At 38.6% G+C, this 13,135-nt stretch overlaps 2 protein-coding genes across 2 annotated transcripts; both read left to right on the forward strand.

The window, feature by feature from the left end:
• Window positions 1–12: 12 nt before the first annotated feature.
• Window positions 13–5,912, forward strand: LOC121528157 (dual specificity phosphatase 29-like). The gene is made up of 5 exons (XM_041815394.1): window positions 13–295; window positions 500–571; window positions 2,654–2,838; window positions 4,589–4,809; window positions 5,579–5,912. Exons 3-5 carry the CDS (start codon window positions 2,684–2,686, stop codon window positions 5,803–5,805), a joined length of 603 nt encoding a protein of 200 aa, XP_041671328.1. The 5' UTR covers window positions 13–295; window positions 500–571; window positions 2,654–2,683; the 3' UTR covers window positions 5,806–5,912.
• A 2,429-nt stretch (window positions 5,913–8,341) lies between these two features.
• On the forward strand, window positions 8,342–10,501 carry LOC121528364 (dual specificity phosphatase 29-like). The gene is made up of 3 exons (XM_041815796.1): window positions 8,342–8,677; window positions 8,902–9,119; window positions 9,781–10,501. The coding sequence occupies exons 1-3, from the start codon at window positions 8,550–8,552 to the stop codon at window positions 9,981–9,983; spliced, it is 549 nt and encodes a 182-aa protein (XP_041671730.1). The 5' UTR covers window positions 8,342–8,549; the 3' UTR covers window positions 9,984–10,501.
• The last annotated feature ends 2,634 nt before the right edge of the window (window positions 10,502–13,135 follow it).

Genomic DNA, 13,135 nt, shown 5'->3' on the forward strand with positions numbered 1-13,135 from the left:
CTGATGTCAACATTGTAAGAACATTAGTAAAGACAGTGTCGTGTTTAGAGCAGCCCTGATCTCATTCTCTTGCTATTGAAAAAGCCGTGTCCTATCCTCGCTCCTGTGCTGGTAGCTTGGGTAACCTTTATGGAATGTAGAAGATGATGCCAGAATTATTTTGGGCTGAGATTCAGATGTTAAAATAGCAAAAAAGGTTGCAGGGTAGATTACCAAGGAGAACGCAGACAGTTGTGCTGTCGACCTACATGTAGCTCTTGTACAGAGACCTTGAAAAGCAACGTTTCCAGCCAAGGCAAGTGTCTACTAACAAAATAACCTTACATGTATGTTGGGAAATAGTTACTACAGGGTCTATAAACAATATTGTATGGAGTTACTGTGTTGTATAATGTTCTCTGGGTGAACATGTTTATAAAGCACTTGTAAAAATGTGTGATGATACTGCTTGCATGATGGATTACCACACTCTCTTTTATTAATTTGCTTACAAATACAGGTGAACCACATCCAAAAGGCTAAAGAGGGGGAGCATAATTCATAAAAACCACCGAGAAGAGGCCCCGAGGAGGTAAAAAGCCATTTTTATTTGCCCTCCATGTTAACCGTGGGCACTTTCCCATACATAGCATCTTTAATTACACAGAAGTAGAGCAGGAAGGACAGGTTAGCCTGAGGGGGGGTAGGCTATGAAAGCAGCACTGCAGCTCAACATGTGCACCAGGGAAATCAGTTCTCTGCCCTGACAGTGGGAGGGAGGGAAGGGTTATACTTATAGATCAATGAGGAGAAAGAAAAGCCTGCAGGTACTCCGGGCACATGTTGTACTTGTACAAAGACGCACACTTTACTGCCTTTAAGACTCACACACTCATATGCATGAAGCATACGCTAAGGCTAGTGTGCACGAATGCACATGCAGAGATGGATAAATGATGTTTGAGTGCACCTCCATATGCCATGACAGCCCAACCAAAGGTCACTGGAACAGATTTTGGTCTCAATGACTCATCCTTTTGGACGCAACTATAAATCTCCAAAACCCTGAGTGCCACATTACGCTTCCACACAGCAGCAGAATGCAAATAAGACGCCGTTTCTTTACTATAACAATGCATACATATCTCTTGTACGTCCTCAGCCTGCAGCAGAATCACACAGCTGCCTAAATGGATGCTAATGTATACAGTAGGCATAGGATAAGTCTCTCCAAAGCCCGGTGTGTAAATTGTAAATGCACAGGTTAGACCTGCCTGCAGGAAATGAAAATCTGATGTTTATAGGCCTTGAATACCAATTTTCTGCATCTCTGGGGATAAATAAAGCCAGCAAGTGCCTCTGAACTGTTGATAAAATAATGAGAGCATCAAAAGGTCATCTTACAATTATGTGTTCTTTGCAGCTAGAGCACATTTATTGGCATATTTATAGACCATCTTTAAAGGCCAAAGGCATGCTCTAATAGCCAATCCTCATTATTGTTTTTTTTCTCTGTGTTAAAGGCTTTTTCTAAAGTAAAGTTTATTAGTCATCAGGAAGGTTATTTAGATTTCAAAGGAAATGAGATTGTGTCTCAAACTTTGTTCACATATTTCTTCAACTTATCGGCAAGGAGGCCAACTTCCTCTGACTTTAGCTCAAGTTAGGGGGCTAAAATGCTGCCAGTATGTCAGAAGTTGTTTAAGTCTAACTAATTTAATGGACCTGAGAATGTCTTTGCATTGCTTCGTGAATGATGAGCAAATGAAAAGACGACTGGTAGCAAGAATTCTGAGGGACATTGAGACATTTTCTAAAGGTTAAAGCAACATTTGATAACCAACTAGCTCGTATACAGATGCTGATGTTATCTTTTAACCACATCCTGGCTTAGAATACAGCAGCATGTAAGTGAAGTGTAATGTTTAATGTTTTCAAAGCTAGGATTTGGAAGAAAGTTTCATACAAATCCTAAGAAATAATTCTAGAAAAAGTTCAGGAAAAAATGAGAACAGTTGCCAAAAAATGTTTAACAAAAGTTGCTTGACACTTCTTAGGAAAACTGAAGATAAGCTAGCAGCTGTTGTTGGGTAAGGATGAGTCATCACATTTGAAACAGTCAGACAATGTTAGCTTACATTATCTTGGCGGTAAGTTCTTTAGCGTATTTTCAGTTAGGGTTTTACACTTGGTCTGTTGTGACACATATTTTTATCAACATGTTTTAGTACGATTCATCCTAGCCAGTATTTACCAGGAGGTGGTCTGATGCTAATGTTAGCTGTTGTCATGAGGGAGCTAGGAAAAATACTATTTCAACTTAGAGCCCAGTGTTCCTCTACATTTTTGCTGGTAATTGTGGGATGTTTAGAAATCCAGAGGCAGTGATGTGATAACTTTAACACCCTTTTTTGTACAACTTACAGCCTTCAACACACCAGTTTGATATGCTAACAGCATTTGAGCTTCTATCTCACTGAGCGCGAGCTCAGAGGAAAGTTCACTCTGTAAATATTGCCAATTCTGAAAGTGAAGTAGAGCAAAGTAAAGAAAATGTTTTAGAGTCCAAATGTCATAATAGTAAAAACTTCTGGTGGTTCAGTAACCCCGTCAGCTTAAAATACCAGCTAATCTAAAAGTCTGAAAATCATTTTGTGGTACTTCTTTGTGACAGGTAGTAAAAGCAGAAGAGGAGCATCCAGACATGCCCAGAGGCCTCAGCTGTTTGGCGAGCCCTGAGGGGGCAGACCGCAGGTATGAGACCCCCCCAGCTTCAGAGCTCCACAGGCTGATGTGGACAAAGGCAGGGAGCAGCAACCATCTGGATGAGGTTCAGCCCAGAATCTATATCGGAGACATGTGAGAGAAATCATTTAATTTTAAAGCTTTATGCATTAGAGTATATGCATAATGTCACCAATGAAGAAGTAAAAAAAAACTATACAGCAATAAACAATAACACATACCCTGCTGTGATCAATTAGAAATCAAACATTAGTGGTCATGTCCGCCATGTTTTCAAATGATCCCCTCCAAATTCCTTGGAGAAATTGCAGAAAATGATCCATAACTGACTAAATTTCCAACTACAGTTTCTAAAAATGACCAAAAAGATGATGAAAAGAAGAGAAAGACAAGACTAGAATCCTGAACATCCTATACTAAAGATAAAAAAGAAAAAAGTTACAAAGAAGTTAAGAAAACTGCAGGGATGATTGGTGATTACTCTTTTAAACTTTCCTACAAAAAATTCTGTTAATTCCCAGTAAAAATTCCTGAAATTCCATATTTCCCCCATTCCCCCAAATTCCCAATAAAATTTTCTGAAAATGCCTAACATAACTACCCCAAATTCCCTGGAAAGCTCTTCAAAATTCAATGAAAAAATAGCAAGAAGAAACCTGTGAGAAACCACACATATTTCTTTGTTAATTCCTGGGGAAAGTCCTGGGAAACCCTTGAAGGTTATCTAAAAAAATCCTTGGAAATTTTGTTGAAATTCCTGCTAAAAACTCCCAAATCACTGAACATTTCATCAAATTCCTAATAGAAGTACCTATGAAAATACACAAAAAAAAAAAAAATAAAAAAGAAAATTCAACCCAAATTTCTTTGAAAGTTTGTCTAATTTCCCAAGAATATTCCCTTAAAATGTAACAAATTATACAATTTTAAAAATCAGGAAAATAGCATTTAAAACTTTATAGCAGTATTTCAGAAGCTATTCTCCTTGTCAAACCAAGGTACTGAGTCCCTGACAAATCCATTAAGATTACCTGTACATCATTGGTTATTTCCTGAAAAAAGTTTCAGAAAATTTGAATGACAATTTCTGAAAAATTTCCAGTAAAAGTTACTAAAATTCCACAGAAATTTGTGAATAAAGCTCTGGAAAAAATTTCGAAAATATGGAAAAATTCCTGAGAAAATTTCACAATTTAATGTGGAAAAATTCTGCCAATGTTCCTGAAAAATAAAAATAACTCAAAAGTAATGTAAAAACTTGGCTAAAATCCCATGATAATTCCCCCAAATCCTCATCAAAGTCACTTAAAGGGTCAAGAAAAACCCTTTTTCGCACCAAAAAAGACCCCTTAAATTCTGACAAAATTTATGAAACATTCCAGATAAAAACGTAAAAAATCTCTATGAAAATCTTTGCATTGAAATGTCTAAAATTTATGACTTTCAATGAAAGCTGAGGTTTATTTTTCAATTACTTGTTTCTAGAGCAGCTTGAAGATGTACTATATCATCCTTACTTAAAAAAAAAGAAAAAATCTTGGAGATTTTGTGGAAAATATTTCACAAAATTTCTAAGATTTTTTTCCAAGATTCCTAATCTAAATTTTGAAACTCCAGAACATTTCCAGAAAATCCCAGTCCAAAATTTCTTAACAATTTTCCTGAAAAAAAAAAGCAAATGAGTTATCTGTAAATCATGGACATTCTTCTATTTATCTGGAGTATGAGAGCATTGAAATGATTTCTTAAAATTCCTGACATTCATGTGTATCATTAACTAAAATGTACTTTGCTTAAAGAAAAGCAAAAACCTTCAATTAAAAATCAGAGTTTGAATAATAATAGTGAGTATTGTATTTTACAGGTATGCAGCTAAAGACAAGAAGACTCTTCAGGCTCACCACATCACTCACGTACTAAACGCCGCTGATGGAAAGTTCAACGTGAACACGGGCCCCAGCTTCTACCGGGACACTAAAATCACTTATCATGGAGTGGAAGCTTTCGACATGCCATCCTTTAACTTGAGTCCCTTCTTTTACCCGGCAGCCAATTTTATCAAGAATGCTTTGAGCTCGCCCACAGGTGAGGAGCTCTCACAACTCCTGAGGTTTTTCTCTCCATTCTGAATCATTAACTCAAACTCTGCCAGGCAAAGAAAGGAAACATTTCTCAGCCGATTCCCATTACGGCAGCCCCCAGTTATATTTGTCATTAAAATGCAAATCAAACATTAAACATAATATCAGGCTAATATCTTCCCCCCCACGGTAATCTCCTCATAAGCTCAGACCTTGGCTGGGAAAATTGGTTTTAAATGGATTGTCCTGGTAATTTGTAAGCAACACTTTTATTGGACATGGAAATAACACAATTATGTTTGTGGCCTGTGCCTGCCTGGCCTGTTATGCAAAGTGAAGTCGGTATCTGACATGACAGTAATAAGACGAGGCCTCCTCATTCACATGCTGGCTGATCGGGGGCTCCAGTGTGTGGCGGGGCCTACAGTAATCCTTGGCAGAAATACACAGAAGCCAAGACAGTTCAATTACGCGCTCCTGTGCGCCCTAATCCTCAGGCCTCGATAAGGAAGCGGGGATTACCGTGTGTAGAAACATTTGTTGCAATATTGTTGAAAACTTTTTAGTTGGGAGTTAGAAGTACTCCTCTCTGTGATGTGCGTGGTTTTTAATCCACAGAGGAGCAACAAATTAGACGTTAGAATAAAGTTCAGCACAATAATCCAGTCATTGCATGCTTGTTAATATAGATGTAGCATTTTTGGAGGATGGCTGAGCTCTGGATTTAGCAACAGGAAGTGATGTTCATTTTTTTTCCCCATGTTGATTTGCAGGGAAAGTCTTCGTCCACTGTGCCATGGGTCTCAGCCGCTCTTCCACCTTGGTTCTGGCCTACCTGATGATCCATGAAAATATGACTCTGGTCGATGCACTCAAAGCTGTCAGTGCCAACAGAAACGTTTCACCAAATGAGGGTTTCCTTGAGCAGCTGAGAGAGCTGGACCAAAAGCTGCACTGCCAGGGATTGGCGAGGGGCCTCAGTTTGAACGGGAGGACTTAAGATATATCCACTGGGTTCTCCGGTCTGTGCTAATGCATTTTTAAAATTCTTCTTATTGTCTTGTAAGATAAATTTGTTTTTTTGAAAAATAAAGTGATTGAGTAGCACTGATTCCTGTTGATTTTCTGAACAAATAGCTTTTGAAACAGTCTCTTTATTCTATTGAATAAAGTCAAGCAATTATTAAAGGATCCTTCCGTGGCAAAGTATTTGGCCACTGACCCTTACACCAACAGGGACTGTAATGACATTGTATTCAAATACATGTACTTTAATAGGGAGTTAGCCACCCTTTTTGCAGCTATAACAACTTCCACTCTTCTTGTAAGGCTTTTCTACAAATTTTTGGAGCGTTTGTGTGGAAATTTGTGCCCATTCATTCTGTGGAGCATTTATGAGGTCAGGAGGCCTGGCTCCCAATCTCGGTTCCAGTTCATCCCAGAGGTGCTAGATGGGGTTGATGTCAGGGCCGGTCAAGTTCTTCTCCACCGAACTCATCAAACCATATCTTTATAGTCCTTGCTTTGTGCACTGGGGCACAGTCATGTTGTAATAGAAAAGGACCTTCCCTGAACTGATGCCACACAGTTGGAAGCATAGCATTGTCCAAAATGTCTTGGTATGCTGAAGCATTAAGATTGACCTTTAGGCCCAAACCCTGAAAAACAGCCCCATACCATAATCCCTCCTTCATCAAACTTCAAAAATTTGAAGAACAGATTGTCCATATTGTCCCCTTCTTGTTAAAGTGCCTTTAAAAAGTTTTCACCCCCTTGAATGTTGTACTCTTTCATTGGTTTTATAAATCAGTCATGGTCAGTATTATTTGATTTTGACAAAAGCATAAAAAACTCTTCAAAGTCAAAGTGAAAACAGATTTATACAAAGCAATGTCAACTTAATAAAAATATGTGATGTAGACTAAGTGACTGCATAAATATTCACCCCATTCAAGTCATTGTTTAGTAGATGCACCTTTGGCTGCAATAACAGCACTGAGTTAGTGTGGATAAGTCTCAATCAGGCTTTTACATCTGGACTCCGCTATTTTACTCCATTTGCAAAAATGCTCAAGCTCTGCCAGGTTGCACGGGGATCTAGCTTGAACAGCCCTTTTCAAGTTCAGCCTCAAATTCTCTTCTGGACTGAGGTCTGGGCTTTGCCTCTGCCACTCCAGAACATTCACCTTGTTGTCTTTAGACCATTTCTGTGTAGCTTTCTCGGTATGCTTCGGGTCATTGTCTTACTGGTAAATAATCTTCTACCAAGTCGTAGTTCCCTCGCAGACTGAATAAGATTGTCCTCCAGTTTCCTATACTTTCATTCATTCATTTTACTCTCTACCTTTACAATCCTTTCACGGCTGGCTGCAGAGAAGTATCCCCATAGCATGATGCTGCCACAACGGGGGATGGTGGGTTTGGTCTCTACCAAACATAGCATTTTGTCTGATGGCCAAAAAGCACCATTTTGCTCTCAATAGACCAACAGACTTTCTTCTACTTGACTGTGAAGTCTCCCACGTGCCTTTTGGTGAACTCTAGTCCAGATGTTTTTTTCAACACTTTCCCATAAAGCTTTGACAGGCGAAGAACTTCGGCAACAGTTGTTGTATGCAGAATCTCTCCCATCTCAGCTGCTGAAGCTTGTAACTCCTTCAGAGTAGTCACAGGTGTCTTGGTGGCTTCTCTCACTAGTCTTGCATGGTCACTCAGTTTGTGAGGATGGCCTGATCTAGGCAGATTTACACGTGTTGAGGTTGGCTTTAGCTGAACTCTGGGGGATGTTCAGTGCCTTGGAAAGGATTTTGTACCCATCCCCTGACTTGTACTTTTCAATAACCTTTTCTCTGAGTTGCTTTGACTGTTCTTTTGTCTTCATGATGTAATGGTAGCCAGGAATACGGATCAACCAGTGACTGGACCTTTCAGACACAGATGTCCTTATACTACAATCCACTGCACTCAGATATTCCCATTTCACTAATTGTGAGACTACTAGTACCAAGTGGCTGGACCTCTGTTAAATTAGGTCAGTCACTCTAAAGGGGGTGAATATTTATGCAGTCACTTATTTTATCTTACATATTTTGATTTGACATTACTTTTTAAAAAACAGTAAAAAGGTAAAACAGCCCAGGGGGTGAATACTTTTTATAGTGGCTGTACATAGCTGTGATGACGCTCCTTGACCAAAAGACAAAAAAGTGTAGTCTGATCTGGCCATTAGTTGAATAAATCTGTATTAAATCTCATAGATACTCTTTCAATCTTCTTTATTTGGTACAAACTGACGTTGTTTAAGCTGACTCAGTGTGACAACCTGACAGTGATTCCTAACAATATGTTCCCCCAATGATTTGTTTGGAATCACTGACACTATTACAACTGTAAACACTGCTGTGCCGCTGCAGTTAAAAATGTCACAACACAAGCAGTCTGGTTTCTGTCACAGTCATCTGAGGAATAAATAGTCCAGCCTGCTCCTGCCCAGACTCTGGCATCTTCAGCTGCCACGTTCCAGCGGGGGTCAGCCTCCAAACAACACTGATAATCTGCTCAGATGGAAAACAGAGCGAGCCGCAACAGTAAGCTAAGAGTTCACTTTAAAATTAAAGGGAGAAGTGGCAGGGTAGAAGCAAGAACTTCTCAAATTTTGATGCAGGAACACCAGGATGAAACTGATATCTGCGTGTTGAGTTAAATATATTTAGTGATAATTATACAACCACACTAAAGTGAAAAATGAGGCCAGAGGAGGAGCCAGAGTACCAAACACCACCCACCTGCGATCTGCTCAGCCTTCTGCTGAAGAACAGACGTCCCACTGGAGCTGTCAACGAGGTTTGGCCCAACCTCCACATCGGAGACGCGTAAGTGACATTCTCACTTCAGGGCCCCGCTGCAATATGTCGATCTGATTGTGAAACTGTGGCTGCAAACAAGCCTGTTATTTGGCCAAAGGACTGGATAAATACAAGATCTGTACATTTGAGTCACCACTGTTGCATTCACAAACAAATGCTTACAGAGCCGGCCACAGACGGGCACATAAAATTATCTAATGTTCTGGTATCTTCTCTTGTGTTGTCTGCAGTGCTACAGCTCAGGATAAATGCCTGTTGGTGGATCTGGGAATAACACATGTGGTAAATGCTGCAGATGGTCCCCAGCACATTGACACTGGGCCATGTTTCTACAAAGACATCAACATACAGTACCATGGAGTGGAGGCAGCAGACTGTAAAGATTTTGACTTGAGCCCATTCTTCACTGAGACGGCAGATTTCATTCACGGAGCTCTGAGTCAGAGAGGTGAAGGACTCTTTTACACACATTAAAAAAAAAAAACAGAAACATGGATGATTGGTAAAACTGCCTACGATGGTGCAATACAGCTTGACGCAAATCTTGGTGAGATGCATTGTGATTCTAAAAGTTAGACTTCTACTTTGCATTGCAAGCTACTTGCAAATCATTCTAAGACATGCAGATGGTGCTTTACTGTTAAGTTGATACACCTCATGGAGTGCATTTCATTCAATAGAGTCCATTTAAAAGAAGAATCAAGGAGTGGAGGTTGGTGGAACAGAGCAGCAGCTCTCTATTCGTCATAACAGGGGTTAGGGGTAGGAGAATGGTGGTTATATGCTATAGGGGAGGGGGGTGCATGCAGCCAGCCAATGATAGAGAATAATTGTGATCCATCACAAGTAAACAGCACCAAATGTGAATGAGATACAGCAACAGAATGGCAGCTTCTATTAGTACTATACTAAAATCCAATATGCATAATAATTTGGAACGCAGTGTTACTGAGCTCCTGTTTTCCTTTTTGCCTCTTAACTCAATAATAACACAGACAATTGTATGACTACTGTTTTGCTCATGCATGACAAAATAGTGGACTCACAACTGGCTACACCTACACAGACACAGCTAACACTTTGAGTAACTTTGTCTCCTCTCTGTGTAGGTAAAGTGCTCGTCCACTGTGCACGAGGAATCAGCCGCTCAGCAGCTCTGGTTTTAGCCTTCCTCATGATCAAAGAAAGACTTACACTTGTCGAGGCTGTGGAGGCTGTTCGCAGGCACAGAAACATTCTTCCAAATGTTGGATTTCTGAATCAGCTCTGTCATTTGGACTCTTCCTTAGCCCTGCAGAGAAGAACAACATAACATCAAGGAGCGGAGAGAGAGAGAGATCATTGGAGGAGAATTTGCTCCAAAGAGGATTTGTGAATCTGAAAGGACTATTCCCTTTAGTTCTGATCTGTTTGGTATGAATCAAAAGTTGTTTTCATTAAAGAAAAGTACTTTCAAAACATGGCTGCTTGGGTTTTAAGTTTTCCTATAATTTCAAGTAAGAGATGAAATAAGTGTGTTCTTCTAAAACTCTAAAACAAAAATCTGATACTTTAAGGGATTTTTATGAACAGAATAAATAAATAAAAAAATCTGTGCTGCATTCATCTTCATATAGCTCTGTAGTGAACATCAACAATAAGAGCAGATTTGAAAAGTTACATCAAAACTTTGTTAACTTAGGACATGGTAGGACACATCCATTGAGTCTTGACTTGATTGGCATGCTTTGACAGTGACCTTGTGACTTGGTGTGGTCTGTCTTCATAAGAGACTGGACTTAGAGCAATCTTAAAGCACTTGAATAGGACTTGGATAACTTGTGATTTAACTTGAACCACACGGGAATAATCTCTGTTTTGACTTTTATTAGTCTTAAAGGACTTTTAACTTGAAATACTTTAAACTAACTGGGACTTGCTGGGAACTACAACTTGACAAGAAGTTGTTATAGATAACCTGCAACTTCCCTTTAACTAGTCTTAAATGGCTTTAGACTCGATTTATTTAATACTTTTCTTAAAGCAGTTGTGATGACTTTTGTCATTATTTGGTACTTTCACATGACAGTCCAGCTGCAGAACGCGGCTCTCAAATAACCCTCTTGCAGACCACTACTGTAAGACACTGCCTCTGTTAGGATGGAAATGTTCAAAATAAAAACAGATTGAACTTTCAGGAAGGATTGGGGTAGGGGTTAAGCTAAGGGCTAGGATACCAAAAGTTAAAGTCAAAAACCTGACCCACAAAACCTGATAACAAAGCGTGAAATAAAGCTATAATTTATGCCTTTAAAACAGCTATGTAACTAACAATGCTAAACTAAAGTTAACAAATGTGCATTAGCTACACTAGCTTATGCAATATCTGCTAAAGCTAAGTTAGATACATTAGCAACATGGGCTACATTAGCTATGTAGCTAAGTTAGCTATGTAACTACATTAGCTATGTTTTCTAAAGCTCACGTTGCTAAAACTAAAGTAACATTAACTACATAGCTAGCCAAGCAGCATTAGCTTAAGCTAAAGAAGCTAAAGCAAGCTGATATTTGCGTTACTTATTCTGAAACAGGTCTAAACATACTTCAATCCTGAATTAGACCTCTGGCCTTTGTTCTGTTTTACTTATTAAATGTTGCTTTGTGTGTGATGTTTGCAATGTTTTTCATGAATGTAAATGCCAGATTCTATTTATGAATAAAGTTGAGTTGAAAAAAACCCCTGCTATAACAGGAAAATATGCTTAATTGTCAACATTATGTCACTTCTGTCCTGACGAGGGCGGCGTCTCACAGTAGGAGTCTGTAGGGGTTAGGGTTAGGGCATCTAAGAGCTGTGGTCTGCAGCCAGAACCCTCTCGATACTTTACAAGTTAGATTGAAGGCTTGACTTGAGGTAGTCTTGAATGACGTGTCCTGAATGAAATATCTTACACTTTACAAGGATTTGTGTCTGAATACTTTCTACTTGACTTTGAATAGTCAGGGTTTTATGATCAAAGATTTCTTTTGAGCATGGTTCATCTTTTTCAGAAATTTTTTGTTATATTTTTTGATGACAAAATTAACATTGTTTGGAGTTAGTCCTAAGAAAATACACAAGGAGCTTCTGTTTTTCAACACTGGAGACTGCTGCTTTGGTGTAACATGCAGAAAGGTCCCATCTTGAACTGGCAATGTGAAAGGGGCTTCTTACAAAACAATAAAAGCCTATATATATGAGTTTTTATGAGCACCTTGAGCAGTGTCACATCTTAACTTATGTTGGATTTGGTTACATTCCTCTAAACATTCTACTATGTCACCCAATTCCCAATTTTAAGATTTTCTTCCAAAACATTAATACAACTTGGGAAGAGTTTGCTGGGCCATAAAGAACATTTCAAGAGATAAATATTAGAAATGAAAATGTAATTGACTTTGCCTGATTTAAACAATATAAATGGCATTGGCTCATTACCAGAACTTTGTGATGCTGCATATACTTTTCAAGTAATGTCAATGTGTCTGAAAGCAAAGCATGTGCATTAAAAAATTCTCTGTTTATGAAGCAAAAATATGATAAATTAATAGTAAATGTTTTATGGTCATTATGGTTATACAAGGGTTTTAGTGGGCCCCCAAGATTTTCAGGTCTTAAACTGAACTACAGCGTACTGTGGTTTGGGAAATGTTGGTGTGAAGCGTTCCAGACTCAACATTGGGAAATTTGAGACTGATGTGCAGGGTTTGAGGCTCTACACAAACAGTTAGAAGCAGGGATGTTTGCGAGGGTCACTAGGGTTTATTGGTCTGCCTGAACTTGAAAAAGGCAAGAGGGACACAGATGATACTGTACAACTTCGTTCTTCGTTTAAATTTCTCGTTTTTATATTATTTCTAATTTATTTCCTTAATTTTTTTTAAGTAGTTTCACTTTGTAAAAATAAATCAATGCATTTTAACTACAATTACTTACAGTTATGCAGTTATTTAATTTGTTCAATTTTTATTTAATCATTTCAACTTTGAAAAAATTCAATAACAATAGCTGTGAATGTTTTAACTATTTACAGTCTTTTTTTTTTTTTAATCAATGCATTATTGAACCATTCAGATCTATAAAATGATCTATCAAATCATTGTGGTCCCACATTGTCTTACTTGTTTTTAATTGAGGACATTGCACATAAAAATGGCCCTAAATACAATGTTTTTACAGCTAAACAAAGTTTTGGTTACACAGATTAATATTTCATTATGAGGGAGAAAAAATGTCCTCCTTGGTTTGCGCCGCAAAGCCCCAATCTGAAATGATTGTGCCAGGTCTGATAATGGATCTGACCAATCAGGGTTTAGTTGTACTGTAAGCTGGTATATACAATGGTGAGTTCTGATCCAAATTCTTGAAATATCCATACCAAATTTAAGGGAGGCTCTGGTGTAACAACTGATCGAACAACAAACCCCGTTCTCCCCTATTACACA

Source organism: Cheilinus undulatus, linkage group 20, assembly GCF_018320785.1.
Source record: "Cheilinus undulatus linkage group 20, ASM1832078v1, whole genome shotgun sequence".
In the NCBI taxonomy this organism is placed as follows: Eukaryota; Metazoa; Chordata; class Actinopteri; order Labriformes; family Labridae; genus Cheilinus; species Cheilinus undulatus.

Coding starts and splice junctions, on each gene's coding strand:
- LOC121528364 (XM_041815796.1), top strand. CDS start 8,550: ATGAGGCCAGAGGAGGAGCCAGAGTACCAAACACCACCCACCTGCGAT. Junction 8,678..8,901: donor AACCTCCACATCGGAGACGC/GTAAGTGACATT, acceptor TGTTGTCTGCAG/TGCTACAGCTCAGGATAAAT. Junction 9,120..9,780: donor CGGAGCTCTGAGTCAGAGAG/GTGAAGGACTCT, acceptor CTCTCTGTGTAG/GTAAAGTGCTCGTCCACTGT.
- LOC121528157 (XM_041815394.1), top strand. CDS start 2,684: ATGCCCAGAGGCCTCAGCTGTTTGGCGAGCCCTGAGGGGGCAGACCGC. Junction 2,839..4,588: donor AGAATCTATATCGGAGACAT/GTGAGAGAAATC, acceptor TGTATTTTACAG/GTATGCAGCTAAAGACAAGA. Junction 4,810..5,578: donor TGCTTTGAGCTCGCCCACAG/GTGAGGAGCTCT, acceptor GTTGATTTGCAG/GGAAAGTCTTCGTCCACTGT.